The sequence below is a fragment of the Watersipora subatra genome, chromosome 9, assembly GCF_963576615.1.
Source record: "Watersipora subatra chromosome 9, tzWatSuba1.1, whole genome shotgun sequence".
Classification (NCBI taxonomy): Eukaryota; Metazoa; Bryozoa; class Gymnolaemata; order Cheilostomatida; family Watersiporidae; genus Watersipora; species Watersipora subatra.
Genome location: NC_088716.1, coordinates 50,520,350 through 50,541,539, shown reverse-complemented (window position 1 = coordinate 50,541,539; position 21,190 = coordinate 50,520,350). Strand labels below are relative to the sequence as shown.

Sequence of the window (21,190 nt, the reverse complement as noted above, 5' to 3'; positions counted from 1 at the left end):
AGTGAGTCAATTGAGTTTAATAGCTATAAACTTGGGTTGTCAATGTTATTCGGATATACACTGTACCTACTAGCTACATTGATGACAATTTAGTCTGAAGTAGGAATTGTTACCCCATGCTTTAATGAGTTACTATTATCAGGCATTTGGTTTAGAAACCTGGATTTATAAAACAGTCATGTTGCAATAAAAGCAATCAAAATGAAAGTAGACAAAGCACATGAAATTTTGTTCAAGCAAAATATAAATAATTTTGTACATGAAATATCTTCTGAAGTGTCTGAAATGTCAACTGCTGTTTCACATATATAAAATACTCTGGATTATGCACTATTCATCGGTGAGAGATAAATCAATGCTGAGCAGACAGAGTAAGAGCTCTAATTGATATAAGAGTATGTCTGTACACATGAAAATGGCCAGTGGTCTATCAACAGTCGGTAATTGAATGCTTTTAAATTTCTGGTCGACTCTCTTTGAATCTGGCTAATTGATGATGGGCTCCTCATCATCAAGTTCCGTCTCTCTGCGACATAATCTATCTGAAAACAAGAATATTCACAGGAATAAAAATGTAGCAGCTCATGGACAGTGTTTCAACTTTGACAGTGGCTGCTAAGCAAAAGTGGTTCTTTATCTATAGACTGTTTGGATAATGTGCACCTCTATACTTTTACAATGGAAATGCTCAAAGAGAAGCTCACATCTGCGACTCACACATTTGAATGAAAGCAAACTGAAAGCTAACAACATTTGACTTAAATTTATATCTAAAACACCAAGCTTGAACTTGTTTATATATTCGAATCTAGTGTCCCACACATATCTATATCCATATCACAAATCTATATATATACATATACTGGATAAGTAGTCCAACCTACTGCTAACTTTAACCTATTCCAACACTCTAGTTATTTATATATACATATATATATATATATGTATACATATATATATGTATATATATATATATATATATATATATACTAGCTGTGCCACCCGGCGTTGCCCGTGTAATTGAAGAGTATTTGGACAGAAAATTGATTTGTATTTAACATATAACAACATTTGTGATTCTAACTTTCAAACCACATATCATGAGAAAAGTTTTTGGTCTTATAAACAATGAGAAGTAGTGAGAGTTTTGCTATTAGCCAGTTTTATAATGTGAGCGCACAGCTTCTCGTGACGTTATGCTATGACCCGCGTCATACGTAAAGCAGTTAGGTTTTGCTCTGATATAATGACTTATATTGGCAGGCTAGCAATTTGACTTCCATAGTCTTGTGGGCAAGGTGTCAGACTGGTGAACAGCTTGGTCCGAGATCGAATCTTCTTCGGTATGGAATATTTATTCCAAGATATTAAGATCTATAGTCGGATTTCCGACGACGACACACGGACTTTGAGGAATATAGATATAGATATACATCTATATATATATTGAGAAATATATAGATATACATCTATATATATATTTCTCAAAGTATAAATATATATATATAGATATACATCTATATATATATTTCTCAAAGTATAAATATATATATAGATATACATCTATATATATATTTCTCAAAGTATAAATATATATATAGATATACATCTATATATATATTTCTCAAAGTATGCCTGTATGTCGTATATCTGTCTGTCATTCTGGCTATAGCTAATATTAGAATAACTAATATTAGAATAGCTGTAGCTGGACAACAATGCAGGCAATGGGAATGAGGCAATGGCTAATAGCTTGGAAGTTACTGTTGTTTGACAAAGTTTTAAAACCTTTACAGTTGTTTTTATTTTTCTTCTAATTTATTTAAAATACACAAACAACTCTCTCATGATATGTAGTTTGAAAGTTAGACTGGGAAATGTTGTTAAATACAAATTAATTTTCTGTCCAAAGACTTTTTTATTACCCGGGCAACGCCAGGTAGCACAGCTAGTATATACATGTATATATATAATTCCTACTATATATATATAATTCCTACTATATATATAGCAGTAATTGCCTCCACATTCTCTCCCCGTTTGGTCTGACAAAGTATCAGACAAAGACAGTCTGATATTTCATTTTTACGTTTGTACCAGTATCAAGAGGTGCCAGTATCGTCCATCAAAACTTTGAATACAACGAGCTTCTGCTGCAAGCGTAAACTTTTTTATACACACAATTCGATGTACTCATTGTTTATTTTTTCTCTTAATTCATTTGAACTGCACAAAAACACTTTTCTCATTATATGAAGTTTAAAGGTTAGAATGGGAAATGTTGTAAATGTTAAATAAAAATAAGTTTTCTGCACAAAGACTTTATTTCCCGAGCAATGCTGAGCATTCCCCTAGTACAAGCACATATACATGTATATTACATACATACTGGCCTTATCTACCACATATACATGTATATGGACTGGCATAGTGAGGACATTATGCAGCAAAGTATTTCCAAGGCAAGAAACTCGGTCTTACAAATCATTGTCAACTTTTTTTTCAATAATAAATAACAAGATGCCTAATAGATTCACAAGTAATAATAGCTTGCTGACTATACATCAGTAGCTGATGTCATGGCTGATGATTTCAAACTGGTTGATGTTAGACTTTGAACAGTGTGAAACGAAGACTAGCAAGGAGACATCAAAGGCATATCTTATCTAAGTCACATGATATAGATAACCAGACACACTATGTAGACCAATTATGACTTACTGCGTAGCATGCGATAGGGTTTGTTCAACAGTCCATTATATACAGCTGTGCCGAGACCAAGCAACAAGAAACCTGCAATCATAAGCATTAAAGACAATCAATGCATTCACATAAAGTCGAGGCTAAATCCTTGTAACTTGAACCATTTGTAGACCTCTACTTTATAAGGAAGCAGCTGTGCTGTAGTGGTTGGTACACTGAACTGCTAAGCAGTAGATAAGTAGTACGAGACCTGCTGCGGGATGTCAGGATGTATGGCTTCCGGTTTTAAAGATGAACTTGCATGAAAACTTTAGTAGATTTTATTAGAAAGTATCGGTATTTTTCTATCATTTGCATTGTTTTTGATGTTTGAGGTGATCTGATTGCTAAGACTTGTTAAGATTAAAACACACAGATCATGCGAAAAGAAAATGACATCTACCATATAAAGAGTCTGACAGAATAGAGACGGCGCAACTTGAACATAATAGCTGATATCAACTAGTGACGTCATTTTGCAAATATTTTTCTTCTGAGCGTTTTAATTAGTTTTATCAATTTTAAACTAAAAACATCCTGTCAATAGAAAAATACTGGTAATTTCTGATCAAATCTACTGAATTTTTGTGTCAGCTCATCTTTAAATCACTTCTATACTAAGGGAGGCAATTACTTCTATACTAAGGGAGGCAATTACTTCTGTACTAAGGGAGGCAATTACTTCTGTACTAAGGGAGGCAATTACTTCTATACTAAGGGAGGCAATTACTTCTGTACTAAGGGAGGCAATTACTTCTGTACTAAGGGAGGCAATTACTTCTATACTAAGGGAGGCAATTACTTCTGTACTAAGGGAGGCAATTACTTCTATACTAAGGGAGGCAACTACTTTTATACTAAGGAAGGCAATTACTTCTATACTAAGGGAGGCAATTACTTCTATACTAAGGGAGGCAATTACTTCTATACTAAGGGAGGCAATTACTTCTATTCTAAGGGAGGCAATTACTTCTATACTAAGGGAGGCAAACATGACAGAAAACCAAGGCAACAAGAAACCAGCTCAGTGCCCCCAAGAAAACCAATACAATATCTAATCCAAGTAATTGGATGAGACAGCACGAGAGACCTGGCTATGGCTTAACTACTTAGCTTTTTGAAGAACTGACAGTATAACTTCACTAGAATTAATAAAAAAATACAACTTGGTTAGGCAATCAAACTAAAAATGTAAAAATGAATTGCACCAACAAATCTACAATCCGGTAACATGAATCGTTTGTTGAAGCGTCACCTACCTTAGTATTATAGTACGCAAGTAAATTATAATAAGCAGGTAAATGGCTTTATCAGTGACACGTCTTATGAACCAGTTTAACGTTTGAGTATTTAGTAAAAGGAACAAGTATAATACATAGTGTTTGTTTACAGCCTTCACACTCAATATAACACAAAATAACTGCCCTTATTGTTGTCACAAACAAAACATTGCATTATGTAATATGACAAGCCTGTCTCATGTCCTATCAAGGATTATTAAAATCTAACAACCATATAAAGGTTATAATGTGTGTCAATAATGTGATCTACAGCCCAAATCAATTTGTTTTTATAAAGTGGTTAACTGTTATTTGTTCTGAAAGATTTTATATAATTGTGGGATGGGTTGTTCTAAGTCCTAATTGGCGTAAATCCTATCATGTACTGAAATACCTAAAAAGTACGTCAGTACCTTTTATCCTAGCAACAAGTTCTTTACCCTAGCAACAACCCCTTTATCCTAGCAGCAAGCCCTTCACCTTAGCAACAAGCCCTTTACCCTAGCAACAAGCCCATTAATCTAGCAAGTAGACCTACAATCTATCAAAAAGCCTTTTACCTAGCAACCTAGCAACAAGCCCTTTGCTAGAGCAACAAGCCCTTTGCTAGAGCAACAAGCTATTTACTCTAGCAACAAGCCCATTACTCTGGCAACAAACCCTTTACCCTTTGATAACAATATCTTGACCCTAGCGACTAGGCTTATATCTTAGCTCATGCTTTTATCATTTGATCAGATTAGTGACGCTACAAGCACTTGATTACATACTAGCCATCAGTAAATATCAGATGGACATCTGCAGATATGAGCTCAACACTCAGTGGCTTTGCTCATCGCTCATATCTGATAATAGTATCGTTACTCGAAAATCAACTTATGTTATGGTCTCTCTTTCCAGGGCTACACACAATCTTCCAAACTGCATGTAAATGCACTAAAATACCTCTTAGTACTAACATTTACTGAGACATACAAATTTACATTTTCAGAACAAACTTCATAAACTGGTGCAATATGTAAGCTAGTCAAATACAATGAAGTCCATACCTGGTATTTGGAGTGGAACGAAAGGGTCCCAAATGATAACAGAAACGACCCAAATAACAACAGTCCTCAGGCTATCGAGCACCATGCGAGTGGTGGCGCTTAGCTCCCGTGTCACACTTATGCCAGCAAAATTAAAGAAGGCTATGCTAATCACATTCCCTGAAAAAGGCAAGACATAGTGAAACTATGTTTAATATTAGATAATCTTTGTGGTGCGACATTAGAATGAGAGAAAAAATTGACATATACATCGTCCGCCTATTGCTAATAAAACAACTTATTTGATCTGTTACTGAAGTCCTAGCTCCAAAAGAAGATTATGCTACCATGGTCTATTTCACTATTTGCGGTTCTAGGCATCAAAGACACAGTGAACTTGGTAGTAACTCAATGTCAATGTAATCTTGAAATATTTTTGAATAATTGATGTCAATGCTATAACACAATAATTCATTTTATACATCATCAAATGACTGGGCGAGACTGTAGCTGGTTTTCGGACCTTGGCTAAATAACTACCGTAAAACCTCTAATTGAACGCCATGGCGTTCTATTTTTCAACCCTTCTCTTATAGTGGCGCTTAAATAGAGGTGGCGTTCAAATAAAGGTTTTACGGCATGTATGTTTTAGTCAGTTAGAAAAAACTGATGCTTCAAATGACCTGAATTTGGTGATTCTATATAGAAGAATCTGCTGAACAAGTTGGCGGTAAGAGATTGTTTCTCCTGAAAATGGCCCAACAGCACCTTTGACTTTGGATAATGATTTTAACTTTAAATAATGACCTTGATTTTTGATAACTAACACAAGTTTCCAGAATTGCAATTCAACAGAGCCAGCTTCATCTACCTCCCATTCAACCAGCACAATAAGTGGCCCAAACAAAATCAACAGGTAAATGCCATAGAGGTAACTACACGAAAAGCGAACCAAAACTTTGAAAGTATGAAACTCGCACTAAAAAAACACGCAAGAAACCACAACGTTAAAGCTTGCGACTAGGTAGCTTCGGTCATACTCCAAAGCTCGTGTTTGATTGGATAACATATTATTATTACTATTAGTGATTAGTATTGTTATATTTATTATTATTAACATATGATTATTCCTAGTGAATGCAAAAGGTATTTATTTCTTCACAAATGATGAATTCAGTCATTATTCAGAATGCAACAGACAGAATCCTGGGGCCAAAAGACCAGAAATAGCTAAAATGGCATTAGTTTTCTGTGTTGAGTTTCGACTCATTTGATCGCCTATTTTCTACAAGCTTCTATTCTCTCTCGCTGCTCTAGACACACTTCAATATATTTAGTCCAGTCGCTACGTGATCAACCTTTAAAAATTGTAAGTAAAGTGTAAGTAAAGCTTAAGTAAAGCGTAAGTAAAGCGTAAGTAAAGCGTAGGTAAAGCGTAAGTAAAGCGTAATTAAAGCGTAGGTAAAGCGTAGGTAAAGCGTAAGTAAAGCGTAGGTAAAGCGTAGGTAAAGCGTAGGGAAAGCGTAAGTAAAGCGTAAGTAGTGTAAGTAAAGTGTAAGTAAAGTGTAAGTAAAGTGCGAGGCTTACCTAGCTGAGCTACAATAATCAGAGGATTGCTGCCCATCTGATAGAAGGCATCGAGGGCATTCTCAAGTCTGTACTCTGGGTCAGAGGTAATAAAGGAGCCACCGGGCCCCACTTGTATAAAGTACATTGGCACTAGTAGCACACTCAATGTTATAAATCCAAAGAAGCCTGCAAAAAGGTAAAATTTTTTGTTACAACATAACAACTTTGGAAACAGATTATTGATTCATAAATTTGTTCTAACAACTTGATAATGAGACAGCTAACATCGTTATATAACAGACTAGGGGTGTTCAAAATGCTATAAATGAGAACATAATATACTCTTTTCTTGGAACAACAAAAAAGCTTTAAATAATATGTTCATAATGACATCAATCATACTAATACAACCACCACTGAAATGAGAAGCATTCACATACTCTTCTTATTTATGGGAGTTTTCAGAAAGTAAAACTGTGTTTTAAAGAAAACAGATTGCATTCGAGCAAGATAGATGAAGTGGTGTGAAAGAGGAATATCAGAATGTTATAGATTCTTGTCACAGTCAACTCAATACATATACACATGTAGAATAACAGAGTGTTATAGATCCTTGTCACAGTCAACTCAATACATATACACATGAAGAATAACAGAGTGTTATAGATTCTTGTCACAGTCAACTCAATACATATACACATGTAGAATAACAGAGTGTTATAGATTCTTGTCACAGTCAACTCAATACATATACACATGTAGAATAACAGAGTGTTATAGATTCTTGTCACGGTCAACTCAATACATATACACATGTAGAATAACAGAGTGTTATAGATTCTTGTCACAGTCAACTCAATACATATACACATGTTACAGTAGAATAACAGAGTGTTATAGATTCTTGTTACAGTCAACTCAATACATACATATACACATGTAGAATATCAGAGTATCATAGATGCTTGTCACAGCCAACTCAATACATACATATACACATGAAGAATATCAGAGTGTTATAGATTCTTGTCACAGTCAACTCAATACATATACACATGTAGAATATCAGAGTGTTATAGATGCTTGTCACAGTCAACTCAATACACACATATACACATGTAGAATAGCAGAGTGTTATAGATGCTTGTCAAATTCAATTCAATCCATATATACATGAAGAAAAAAATACATGTAATTATATATACATTAATATATATATATAACATTAAATATATATATATTGCATCTACATTGTATATTAATATATGTATTAATATAGCCTATACACATTTATATACATATATACACATACGGATACATATATACATAGGTATACATAGTTAGTTACCCTATCTTTATGTTCAAAAATAACTCTACGACTAAACATAGATAAGATAAATTATAATTCAAAGCAACAAAAAACTTTATACTAGTAGTAATAAGTGGAGTAATTGTTCAGACTAAAACTTATCTGGAAAGTTGAATTTTTTTTCACTAATAATCTGCTTTACAGGGTCTTCCGTCAAGTGTTTTTGTTTGAATGGACATTCTCCTGTCTTTTTGTTGCGTGACAGTTTTTTGTTTTCACTCAATGCATTACAATGTTTTAATACTCTGATTTTGCTAACCAATGGCGCAATGACTGAATTGGAACATAACTATTATGACTAAATACAAATATGGTTCACATTTAAACTGTTACAAAGATTGATACTCGATAATAACATGTCTTTAATTATACAATCCTACCGAATATGCCATATAAAATGACTTGTCTGTACAACAACTGTGACTCCCCAAAAATTACTATCGTTAGTAAAACATAGTTAGGATTTCCTGCCTCCTGCCAAAACATCAATGCAGACACATGCCTGTGGCTTTAACAGGACTGTAGTACTGTCCGTTGTATACGAGTGAGCACCATTATCAGCTAGTTTGCTGCACTGTTCACATGTGTATATATTTATAAACGTTACAGATAACTTCTTAGGAAGGTGCAAGGATGTTTACAATCTTGAAATGAAAACTAGTTTGATTCCATGTTTAGCCTTTGCACTTGTGATTGCTACTAGCAATTTAACTGTACTAGTCTGAGATGGCTTGTGGACTCACTTTGCTAATGGTGTGCAAATGATTGCTTAGTTCTCATTAATGGTTGTTATGGCATGACTAGTTTTTTAGTTTACCAATAATTTACTTACAAAAGGGAAATGATATGCAGAGCATTTACCAGTTATTGCCATTGACTGTTTTATAAGCAAGTCTGTTGGGCAACATCTAGCATAAATTACATATTAAAAATTTCTAGTACACATAGGTAAATCTTTATGCAATGTTAAATAATAAATTAAATTAATAATCTTTACTATAATAAGTCACATTTAGAACGGTAAGAAAAAAATGCATCACACGAGAATTGAACTCAGATATCCCGTGTCGCACCCAAGCACACTACTAATTGCACCACTGAATCACCTTGCAGAGTCATGGTGATCCCTTCCACACCTTGGAGCGGTGTGGAATAATTGTGAACATAATTATGACACAAGATGATGGCGATCTATTACGGCACGCATTGGACTGCCAGGGGACTAGTGGTTACTAATAATACTTAATAATAATAATAAAATTAATAACTAATTGCTAACTCAGACTGGCAGCTTTTTAATAATTTCGATTGCAAAAATAACATTTTCAAATAGCCTAGTGTAAACATATTTCAACTTTAGCTCCTGAGGCAGCACAAGTTAAGTTGAAAACATATTTCAACATCAGCTCCTGTGGATGCGCAAAGTAAATTGAACAATGACAATGAATCACTGATAAACAGCATGAATGTTTTTAAGAGGTCACATGATGACTGAAAGTTCAATAACAAGGTCATGTATGTGGGTGTAATCAGCAAGTGGTATGCTAGTAGTTATAATATCCTTATGAGTCATGAAGTCATCTAGTGGGTGTTGAAATATATCCTATTAACCAAGCCAACTAACTAACAGGATGCTATATGTCAGAGAAAAGAGTATGGAGATAAGATTGACAGGTCAAATGCTTGTATTGTGTGATAGTGTTCATATTTGTATTGATTGATTTTTGCTAAAGCGCTTACGAGGTTAAGGCCAAGGTTAAGGCCAAGGCTAAGGTCCGGCATACTCGCTATGCTCGAGTGAGGCTAAACCTCGGAGTTGAATCAATGTTGTATAGTAAAAGGAATACTGATCCTGGGCTTCATTTTTAGGCTGTGATAAAACCAATAAATTTGTGGTATTGTGTTGGTTGCACTGAATGAAACTCATTAAAGGGAGAAGACATGTCAAACAATCTTAAATGCATAAGGGATGAGGGGTATTTTTTTTAGAAAAGAAACAGTTGTACTCTGTAGTAATTGGATACACAGAAGAGGAGTTGGAAAACCATTTTACGTAAGTCCTTCGAAGACATCTCAAATTGATTAACACTGTAAAATGAAAGTTGGTTAAACGTCCTAAGGGAGAATCAAAGGTATCTAAGCTTCTAAAATTCATGATAGAGTTAGATAAACCCTCACTAGTTAAGAAAGTGAAAGGAACAGACGGCAGAAATATTCTAAATAGAAACCTTTCCAGACGATGAGTTAAACTAACAAAAACATCGGCGAGACCCGCTGAATTTCATGTGTCACACGAACAAAAAAGTTAAGGTTTTTTAGTACATAAAATTTTTTTCTAAAATTATGATAAAATGCTAGCCGGCGAAATTATGTATTACCAAGGGATTGCATTGACTCATTTCACCAGATTTAAATTAAGTTACTAAATTACTAAGCAAAGAAGGGGACCAACAAAAAGGGACCTCAAGACATGAACCTATCAACTACATCATCAGGCTCAGCACAAGCATTAAATGATTTGGCATACACAGGTTCACACAAGAAAAAGAACACATGCTGTAGGTATAGCATAGATCTTTACACAATATGCTTCCTCCCAAGCATTCCTCCTAAACTCTGTACATGAAGAGACCTGTTGAGCAATATTTTATGGTTGATAGTCTTGAGTAACCAGCCATAACTTAATACCTTCCCAGCCAACAGCCTGCAGGGGTGCCACACTGTGTCTCGACACATACTTCTCCTCGTAGACCATCTGAGAAGCTGTGATGATCTGTGCTATGACTATTAGCAGGTCTCCTGTGATCACGAGATTGGTGTCAGTGACATCCTGCGGAGGCATAATGGAGCCTTGTTAATCTATCAATCTAACCTTACACCTAAAGCTTCGCAATATGGTGATTTAATTGTTCAATTTCACTAGTGCATATGCTGGTGCAAGGGCATGCTCAAAATAAATAACATCAACAGCCAAATTCAAAGCCTTTGAGGTTTAACTTTGAGATCTCACCTAAATAGCTCATAGAAGAGCACCCTTTTGTTACATGTTTCTACCCAGTCAGTGAAAGTTGCATTGTACTGAATTGCTGGTAGGGCTTCAAAATTTGATGATTCAATTGTGGGACTTTTAGTCTTATAATAAGCTCAATCCATGACATTCCACACACACACACACACACACGGAAATTCATGAAATAAATGTTTCTGATTATCACAAAACACCAAACAGCTTCTTTCTAAATTAAAGCATACAAACAATTATTAACAAAAATATACATTTTTTTACATAATAATATTTCGGTGTCTGTTAATATATCACAAATCGCCTGTAGATAAACGATTAGTGATATATCCCGATTCGATAATGAAAATTTGCGATATATCGGATTGAATTGTCTGGTAATTTTTGGAAATTGTGAAGCTCTGCTTACAGCTGCACTGGACAGAATACTGCTCACTAGAGCTACTTATACCATAGAGCTACCACTTATATATATACAAGACTGTACACCAGTGCCAGTAAAAATAAAGCAGCAACACGATGAATGTAGGTTTACATCAACCAGAAACACTTTTAACAGTCAAGCTTAAATTACCGATGACATTTCTTAAGGCAAAAATCATATGGATAAGAGATCATGCGAGACATTAAAACTTACATTTGGATCTTTTGGCTGAAAGAAGTCAGCAAGACCGACCACCACAAGGCCAAGAATGACAAAGAGAATTCCCAGCCACATCTGCTTACTAATGCTCCTTCCGAGGAATGTAACTGACAGTAGGGCAGTGAAGACAATCACAGCTCCTGAATCCGTTACAGCAAGATTGTTAATAATGAACTTCAACAAAATTTTAATTGATTTCATCAAAAATTATCGGTATTTTTTTATCATTTGCAATTGTTTTTTATATTTGAGATGATCTGACTGCCAGGATGTTTCAAGATTAAACTTGAGGAAAAAATTGCAGCTAAAACGCTCAGATCAAGCGAAAGTGTGGTTATGACATCTATAGTTGCAGAGAGACTGACAGAATAGAGATGCATAATACTGTAACTTGAATGCAATAGCTGATATCAACTATAGCAACTAGTGACGCCATTTTGCACATTCTGAGCATTTTAACCAAATTTTATCAATTTTAATCTTAAAACACCCTGGTAGTCAGATCACTTTAAACATACAAATAATCGCAAATGATAGAAAAGTGCTGACACTTTCTGATGCAAATTCATCCTTAATGAACAGTCAATGATGAGAGAGATGGGGGTTGTTACATGAAATAGCAGAGGGTGCCTCATCTTGCCTCACACTGCTGAGTGCACCATGATTAAATAATTTTCCACAACTCCACATCGCTTCCACAACTCCAGCATCCACACCTGCAACTCCACATCGCTTCCACAACTCCAGCATCCACACCTGCAACTCCACATCGCTTTTTGAGTTATAAAGGTGCTTTGTTGATGTCGACAGGACATTTGAGTTAATAAGTATAGTTTTTAATCACCATAAAAAAGTAAAAAACAACTACACTACGTTTTGTGATGGAGAACAAGCTGAAGCTTAACAAGATGCCTTGTTAAACATTTCAGTAAGAATCTCTTCATCATTCACACAGCTCCCTTCATGACATGCAAGATTTCTAAACTGGTGGCATGGCCAGTGCTCGGCTTGTTGGTATGTACCCATCAGTCATTATAACCATAGAACTCGTTGTATTTGAGTCGGAATTTCTTTACATAGGCCTTCACGATATGGCAATTTAACTGTTTGGTGGCCATTTTGTAGGTAAACGATGTAAAAATCGCAACTATTTAAAGAGATATTGCAGATCATATAAACAATATAATCATGCAATGGCGTTTTATCTCATACCTGATGATTTTCAGAGTGAGTGATACCGGAACTAAAACACACAGTCCATCTAGTCTTATAGAAAGCTCATTCCATGGCCTTCCACACACACACACGGGCATTCATGAAATAAATGTTTCTAATTATCACAAACACAAAACAGTTTCTTTTTAAAGTAAAATAGACAAAATGATATCAACAAAAATTTACAAGTCTTTTAAGTAATAATAATAGTAATAATAATAAGATATATCGCAATATATCGCGAACCATCTATTTGAAATATCTAATCGTCTGGTGATTTTTGGAAACTGAAGCTTTGTTCAGACCCTATCACAGTTATATCATGCTACATAACAGTTGCATCAATGGTTAAATATAACATACTCTTGGAACAGGAAATCCTGCATGCATATACGGTAGTAGATAGAATCATGAAATAGTATTCAGGGTTTTTTCTTCCCACGCAGGCTGCCTTGTTTTTTTGGCATTGACGGATGAAAAAAGTTGAGATCAACTCAAAATATTTGTTTTAATGTAAGCATTTAATGGCTATGTAAGCCAACAAACTGTCAAACAACTTCTTTACAAAATAAATTCAATAAAAAGTCATTAAGAATAGATTTAGACAGACCTCGGAGCATTTGGAAGCTTGAGGCATCAGTCATGTTCAGACCAATGTACATGAGCGTTGTCCCACACATATCACAGAGAGCGGCAGGCCAGAATACAATTGGATGGAACCCCTGGTTTCCATCAATGAGTCGTTTTGTCCCAGCGCTGAGTTCCTTGCCAGCGTTGACTTGTCGTTTTGAAGCGAAGAAGATGAATTTGAAAACGAGAAGGCATGATAATTCTCCAATAAACATGCCAACTGACTACAAGTAATGTAATATCAGCATAGAAGGTGCATAGATAGAGATTGTTGCACTTGATCATGTCATGTGATTTTTATCTCTGTAATCACTGACCACATTCTATGGTATACACCACATTCCATGGTATACACCACATTCTAAGATGTACACCACATTCTGTGATGTACCAAATTATGTGTTGTACACACCATTCTATGCATGTTGTGCACCACATCCTGCGATGTACACCACATTTTGCGATGTGCAACACATTCTGCTATACTGAACTATATGGTGGCTATGATAATAAAAACCTATACTGAACTATATGGTGGCTATGATAATAAAAACCTATACTGAACTATATGGTGGCTATGATAATAAAAACCTATACTGAACTATATGGTGGCTATGATAATAAAAACCTATACTGAACTATATGGTGGCTATGATAATAAAAACTTAGACTGAACTATATGGTGGCTATGATAATAAAAGTGGTTTCATTTTCCCTGCGCGGACTCTAAAAGGGTACACACGAAAAAATACCAAAAAACTTTTATCATACACAATACGGGATACGCAATAAGCGCTAGTTCTGTCGTACAGGTGCACATAAACTTGGGAGTTATCTTTTATGTGCCGCTTCAGCCCAAAGGGGACCGACGGTAATTGATTTATCGATGACTTGCGAGGAATCAAATAACGACATTTTTAGCTTACACCAACTAGGATAGAATATATATATGCGCAATGACTTTCAATAAATCTCTCAACAATAAAATACATGCCTTAATCATTAGATTTCATTTTTAATAGATAGCTCTGTCTGTCTAAGTCAATCGGAATAATTTTTTGGAACAAAAGTTGAACAGTTTTGGCATAGTTTGTTTTTTTGAGACTCCTCTATATGTTATGCACAAATTTCTACAATCAGCTTTTAAATTAGTCAAGATTTTTAGTGTACCATGCCAAATATACCATGCAAATTATTTAAGGTGTTCATTTCATGTTTAAAAATTTGAATACCCTGAACAAAAATAGTTTGATAGAAAACCCTAAAATAATTTAGGTAAACTCTGTTTGCAAATTTTTATACTTCGTTTTAAAGTTGATTACAACTTTCAATGTTTGATGCCGAGTTTGACAACAAAACTTATATCGACTGCTGCAATATTTTTACTTGTAAGATTAAGTCCGTATTAATTCATTCAGTTTTTAGACCCACTCCTGCTACTCGTCTGTGCTATCTTCTGCTACTCGTTTGCTATCTTCTGCAACTTGTCTGTGCTACCTTCTTCAACTCGCCTGTGCTATCTTCTGCTACTCATCTGTGCTACCTTCCGCTACTCATCTGTGCTATCTTCTGCAACTCGCCTGTGCTATCTTCTGCTACTCGTCTGTGCTATCTTCTTCTACTCGTCTGTGCTATCTTCTGCAACTCTACTGATCTAACTATCTGCTGCTACTCTGCACTACAACCTAATTTCTATACTTAATTTCCATATTGATAAAGATTCTTAATGTTGCATGCCTAGTTCAACAACGAAAACTACGCCAAACCTTTTGCGTAGTCAAAATTTTGATGGATAGCTTCCGATTATTACAAAAGGCAATTGCTGAAAACTGTAAAACTGAACAATGTTCACATGGACATTCTCGAGTAGGAATACATTCTCTCGCAGTTCGGTCAAACGAAGTACCCTCAAGTGCTTCATTGATGTATTTAATTTCAATATCTCATTTTTATGTTTGTGCCAGCATCTACTATCGAGAAGTATCAGTATCGTTGTTTTCAAAATTTTGATGTATAGTTTCTGTGGCAACAGTAATACACACACTTTTATGTACTTTGTGTTATTATTAATGCAATGTGTTCATGATTTTCATTTTGTTTTATCAGTTCGTTTTAACTGTATCTGTATCAATCACTTTTTATCGTGACCATTGTAACAAATCATATTTTATCTAGCCATTACTTGCTAATTATTTTACATTTAAACCGCTTTACAGCTGTTTTAGTTTTTCTCTTAATTTATTTGAACTGCACAAAACACTTTCCTCATACAATGAAGTTTAAAAGTTATGACGCTAAATGTTGTATATGTTAAATAAAAATTAATTTTCTGTGCAGACTTTTTATTACCGGTCCATGAGGCGATGACTACGCGAAGAGACTTAATATCTAACATATCATATTCAGAAGTTTACGTCGTTGTTTTGACATTTCTATAATAACCTGTATGGCTAACAGCAGCACCAGTGTTCCATTTCAATAATAAACTGGATGCCTAACCATAGCACTAGCGTGTAAAAATGTTCCCACTTAGATTTGTAAAATCCCATTAGTGTCGCAATAACGCAGATTCAAAAATGTTTAAACTGATAGTTTTATTGCCTATCTACAGTAGACGCTCCTATAATGTAAATAATCCGTTCCAGGAACATTTATGTTATAGGGAAATTACGTTATAAGAACAGTAAAATACATGTGAATTGCCTAATTCGCTCCAAGATCTTTCTAAACTCATCCTTTTCGCCATGCAAAATGGAGAAACTTTACTTAACTCTTCTAATTTGTTGGCTGTACCGTAACTGCAGTATTATTGGTCTGCATCAACAACTTTTCTCCTTTTTATGATCAATCTCACTGGTTATATAGACCATTATTGCGGTAAATTTACAACAAGTTGATAGAAACTGCACATTTTCGACATTCATTTACAAAGAGTTGCTTATCCTTCTAAACAGCAAAGTTTATTCTGCAAAGTAAAGCTAATAACAAATATTTTGTACGTCTACAATAATCCAAAACAACAAAATCTTTTTGCTATAAAAAGCAGTTCTACCTGTTCGTCGTCTATCACTATCCAAGGGTCAAGGTTAGGATAAAGATAATTTTCGATGATACTCCAACTCGTGACATTAAGACTAGTAGACCGACGCTGTAACACCTGCACCAATCGATCACCTTTGTATTTATGAACAATTGCGCAGCTTTCCTTTGCACCTTTTTGTCAACACGTTTAAAAATCCATTACGATGAACTAGAATGTCACAAAAGTTATATATAATAGATAAAACGATAAACACATGGCGTTTTTGCTTCCGCAAGTGCGACGAAATAAACTAACATTCAAATCGATTTGAAAACTCGCTTGACTTGACACTTTATGTTATATGGAATTTTTTAGGTAGTGGGGTGCAAAAACTTCTCATAAATTTTTTACGCTATCTGGAATTCACATTATAGGAAGTATACGCTATAGGAGCGTCTACTGTATATATATTTCTCAAAGTATGTGGATCTGTCTATCAGCACTCCGGCTATAGCTATTAAAACCGTGGATTAAAGAGTCCGTACCAAAGAAGATTTGATCTCAGACCCTCTCGTTTGCGGGTCTGATACCGTACTAATTAGGCCACAGAGAAATCAGAGAATAATCGTTTGCTAGCCAATATATGTCCTATATGGGAGCAAATACCCAATGGCTTTGGGTACTCCGCAGGGTGATTGCGTAACGCCACTTAGACGAATAGTTCTCATTAGAAAGCGTACTCAAATTTTCCATTGGCAATGTGCCAGGCGAATAGCAAGTGGCAGGCAACTCTCATTACTTTTCATTGTTTATAAGCTGATTTTTATTACCTGGGCAACGCCGATTAGCACAGCTAGTAAACCTTATAGTGCCTACAAGGTAAGGGAATTTTTGATAGGTTATAGGAGTGGTTGCAAAGGAAAAAGCTAGTTGCTATGGTGATGTGCTAGTTGTTTATGTAAAGGGATGCTAGTTGCTTATGCATGTTGTTAAAGCAAAGGGCTCATTGCTAGTGCAAACAGCTTGTCGTTAGGGTAACAGGGTTGTTGCTAGGGTATCAGAGCCGGCAATGGTGTATGATGAAATCATATTGAATCGTGACAGCTACAAATATCGAAGAAAAAGTGGCTTCCAATATGAATATGAGAGTTTAGAGAGCACTCAAGCAGTTAACTTACAGTTAAACAAAACTGTTTCACAATCCACAACCAACCGAGCTTGATGTTCCGCATCATTAACAATATTTGAAAAGTCTAGTAAACAATCGTGTATTGGTGTAGATGCTGGTGTAAGGGCACGCTCAAAATATATAACAACAACACTAAATTCAATATACATGTATTTCAGGTTTAATTTTGAGATATCATCAAAATAGCTCAGAGAATAATACACCTTCATCACATGTTTGCACCCAGTCAGTAGAAGTAGCACTGTACTGAATTGCTGGACCACCTTTATTTGCAATGACATAATCTTAAATACCGTAGACATGGGCAACCTAATAGCATAAACATTGTAAACTCAGCAGTGCACAGCCACACCCAATTGCTTCGAACACTATTTTAATGCCACAGCATAAGTATTGCCCTTGTACCACACCTAAATCAATGTTACCCATAGACCTGTTAACTATACAAGTAATAGTATTAACTGTTATTAACTATTAACTGTTATTAGCTATTAACTGTATTAACTATTAAGTATTAGCTATTAACTGCATAGTTAATAGGTATATGATGTTACCTCTCATCAAGTATTGAATGTGATCTGTTAGCTTATCAAACAAGAACAAATGGACTCTTCATCAAGTTGGAATCAAATTGGAACCAGTGTAAAAGTATAGCATTAGAGTAACATAACCTTCTCTTGTTATGAAAACCAGTAATCACAAGGAAGTCCCGTGAGAGATCATCATATGTAATAAGTATGTGCATAAATATTCCACAATATGGCCGAGTGGTGTAGTGGTTGGCACGCCTGTCTGCAAACTGGAATATCCGAGTTCAATTCCTGTGAGGAACAGCATTTTCAATGCTCTTGGCATGGTTTTGGACAGATGGACAAGGCTCTTATTATAGTAAAGATCGATATGACTAACTCCCTGATGAAAAACACTTGTTCAACAGTGCTTTTACACTGGTGCATTGCAGTAATGATTCATTGTCGCCTGCTGAAAACTGTCCAAATTTTTACCTTGACACACCTGACAAATCCCTGACTGGAACTATTAGAAGCCATTCTATGTCAAGGCTTATTGAAAAAAACAGAACAGGTATCTCTAGCGTCTGAAGCTATGTAGTTTGTCAGTTAGCAACTGTAAATGGAGCACAAGAAGCTTGATTAAATATGAGACAATAAGTTCCAGACTCATGAAAACGCCTTGACATACACACAAACATGCTCCGTGCATTCCGCTAGATCATTTCATTTGGTTCCTAAGAACCAGCCTATTAAACACCCACCTGTTTAATATCACACAGCTTTTCCATATAGCTACGATCCAGTATTAGGTCGTAGTATAGAATATCAATTGACGTTTACTAGAGCGTTTTTAAAACTATATAATCATGTTGTTAACTAGGAAATTCAAAATTGCATCGAGCATACTGATAAGCCATCATTGATAACAGTACTTATCACCAAAAGTATCCAAAGTACCTACTTCGATAAATAATAAATCTGACCTGTAGAAAAGGGTGATCAAACTTCCTTTCTTCTGCATAAGCTTTTCCATATTCAGGATTACCCGAAGCATAACATTTGTCTGCCCACCTACACAGCATCAAAAGCACTTAAGCAAGTTTAAGAGAAATAAAATTAGCTAGAACCACCTTTCTCAAAGTACAAAAATGTTTGTGCGAAATTGATAGGTAAGAAGTTTAGAAACAACTAATACATCAGAACAGATAAAATTTTCCGCAAAAACCCTCCGGTGGAGATAAAAAAGAAAGCAAACTCTACCCAAAAGAACAAGCCAGCTACTCGATCTCGGAACGGACTTCCCTCACCGTCCAAGGCCAAAAAGAATATCTTAGCTGGTCAGTATTACCTGACCAGGCAATACATATAATGGTTTCGTAGAGCAAATGACCAAGAAAAGGTTTAGCTAAAGGCAACGCATGTGTAACCGTTAAGCAAACATTCTTACAAAATATGACATTATTTTTTAACTGAATTGATCTATAAGACATCTATAGTATTTAGTAATGCGCAATATTGTATAACTAGCTGTGCCACCTGGCATTGCTCGTGTAATAGAAGTCTTTGGACAGAAAATTGATTTGTATTTAACATATAACAACATTTGCCATTCTAACTTGCAAACTACATATCATGAGAGAAGTGTGTCGTGTAATTAAAATAAATTAGGAGAAAAATAAAAACAACTGTAAAGGTTTTAAAACTTTGTCAAACAACTGTACGTTTCAAGCTAGTAGCCTGGCATATTGCCAATAGAAAATTCCACTAAGCTAGTTAATAAGGTTAGGCTTCCAATGACGGTAAGCCATGACTTTGAGTCTGCATTGTTGTCCAGCTCAGCTGTTCTAATAATAGCTATAGCCGGAAAACCTACACACATACGACATACTTTGAGAAATATATATATAGACATATATGTATATATATATATATATATATATATATATATATATATATATATATATATATATATATATATATATATATATATATATTAAAGAACAGCCAGCTGTACAGTAGCCTACTCAGTTTACAAAAATATTAGCATTATTCAGTCTTTCTTATGTTAGTATAGCAATATTTTGGTCAAAGCATAACCTATGCTTACCTGATACTTCGTGAAAGGCATTAATTACTATGATAAAGGTATCACTAGACTAATAAATTATAGGCTGTAATAATATTAAAATAACTCGCAAAAATAACTCGTGATCATACTTAGTAGATAGAGTATTGATAGATCCAGTAATTAGCATCAATCCAGCAAGAAATAGTTGATAAACAGTCCAAGCCATCTTAAATATAATTTATTTGAAAAGTAATAGTCGAGAAGACAACGTATCCAGTAGGTCGTAGTATAGAATATTAAATATTTTAGTAGGAGTGTTTGTGGTAAGATCCGCTATAACCAACGTTTCAATCGTTTGTTCATCACTAGCCCGTCTGCGAGCTAAGTATTTGGGTTTATACGTTACACCAAGTTTTATGCTTTCTGCGTCTTTTATGAACCTGAGTTTACGATTATAAAAGTTTACACAATGACGTCATAGCTGGTTAGCTGTGGCGGCGGAAATGTCACGCCTCCAATTGATAACATTACTGAGACACTAACTTTCACGGTTTCACCTTCCAAAAACCTACTTTAAAAAGTAGCTAGGGTTACTAAACTAAAACAATTCTACTTCTCCATTCTTTATTTTTGTTGGCAATTTTTATATGTTAAAAGTTTTCCTTTTGTAAATGTTAAAAAAACTCCAAAATTGTATATCAAATAATCAGTAAAATCCGTTTTTTGAATAATAATCAATTTTTCAATTATTATTAAAATTTAAACTTTTTTGTTAATTTAGTTTAATATAAAAAATTGTTAGTCAATATTTAATTTTTAGCACTAGTTCTAAGCTTCAAAAAGTGGAAAGAAATTCAGCTCAATGCAATTGTATGCAAATTTTATGAACGTTTGCTGCCAC

The 21,190-nt window shown here is 34.8% G+C and overlaps 1 protein-coding gene across 2 annotated transcripts; it reads right to left on the bottom strand.

Moving 5' to 3' along the window:
- Positions 1 to 145: 145 nt before the first annotated feature.
- On the bottom strand, positions 146 to 20,628 carry LOC137403809 (solute carrier family 35 member F6-like). Of its 2 annotated transcripts, none has more exons than XM_068089865.1 (9): positions 20,439 to 20,628; positions 19,205 to 19,292; positions 13,479 to 13,722; positions 11,636 to 11,793; positions 10,677 to 10,818; positions 6,638 to 6,805; positions 5,072 to 5,230; positions 2,722 to 2,793; positions 146 to 542 (listed from the first exon to the last, which is right to left on the bottom strand). In XM_068089865.1, exons 1-9 carry the CDS (start codon positions 20,513 to 20,515, stop codon positions 487 to 489), a joined length of 1,164 nt encoding a protein of 387 aa, XP_067945966.1. In that variant the 5' UTR covers positions 20,516 to 20,628; the 3' UTR covers positions 146 to 486. The 2 variants fall into 2 exon arrangements, with proteins under 2 accessions (XP_067945966.1, XP_067945965.1); XM_068089864.1 differs by having other exon boundaries at positions 11,648 to 11,793; positions 20,439 to 20,623.
- Positions 20,629 to 21,190: the final 562 nt, after the last annotated feature.

What these genes read in the sequence shown, in the direction of transcription:
- LOC137403809 (XM_068089865.1), bottom strand. Translation starts at nt 20,515, where the DNA reads ATGGCTTGGACTGTTTATCAACTATTTCTTGCTGGATTGATGCTAATT. An exon ending in ATCCAAATGTAAGTTTTAAT is followed by an intron (nt 10,819 to 11,635) that starts GTCTCGCATGAT and finishes ATGCCTCCGCAG; the next exon opens with GATGTCACTGACACCAATCT. An exon ending in GCAGGCTGTTGGCTGGGAAG is followed by an intron (nt 6,806 to 10,676) that starts GTATTAAGTTAT and finishes ACCTTTTTGCAG; the next exon opens with GCTTCTTTGGATTTATAACA.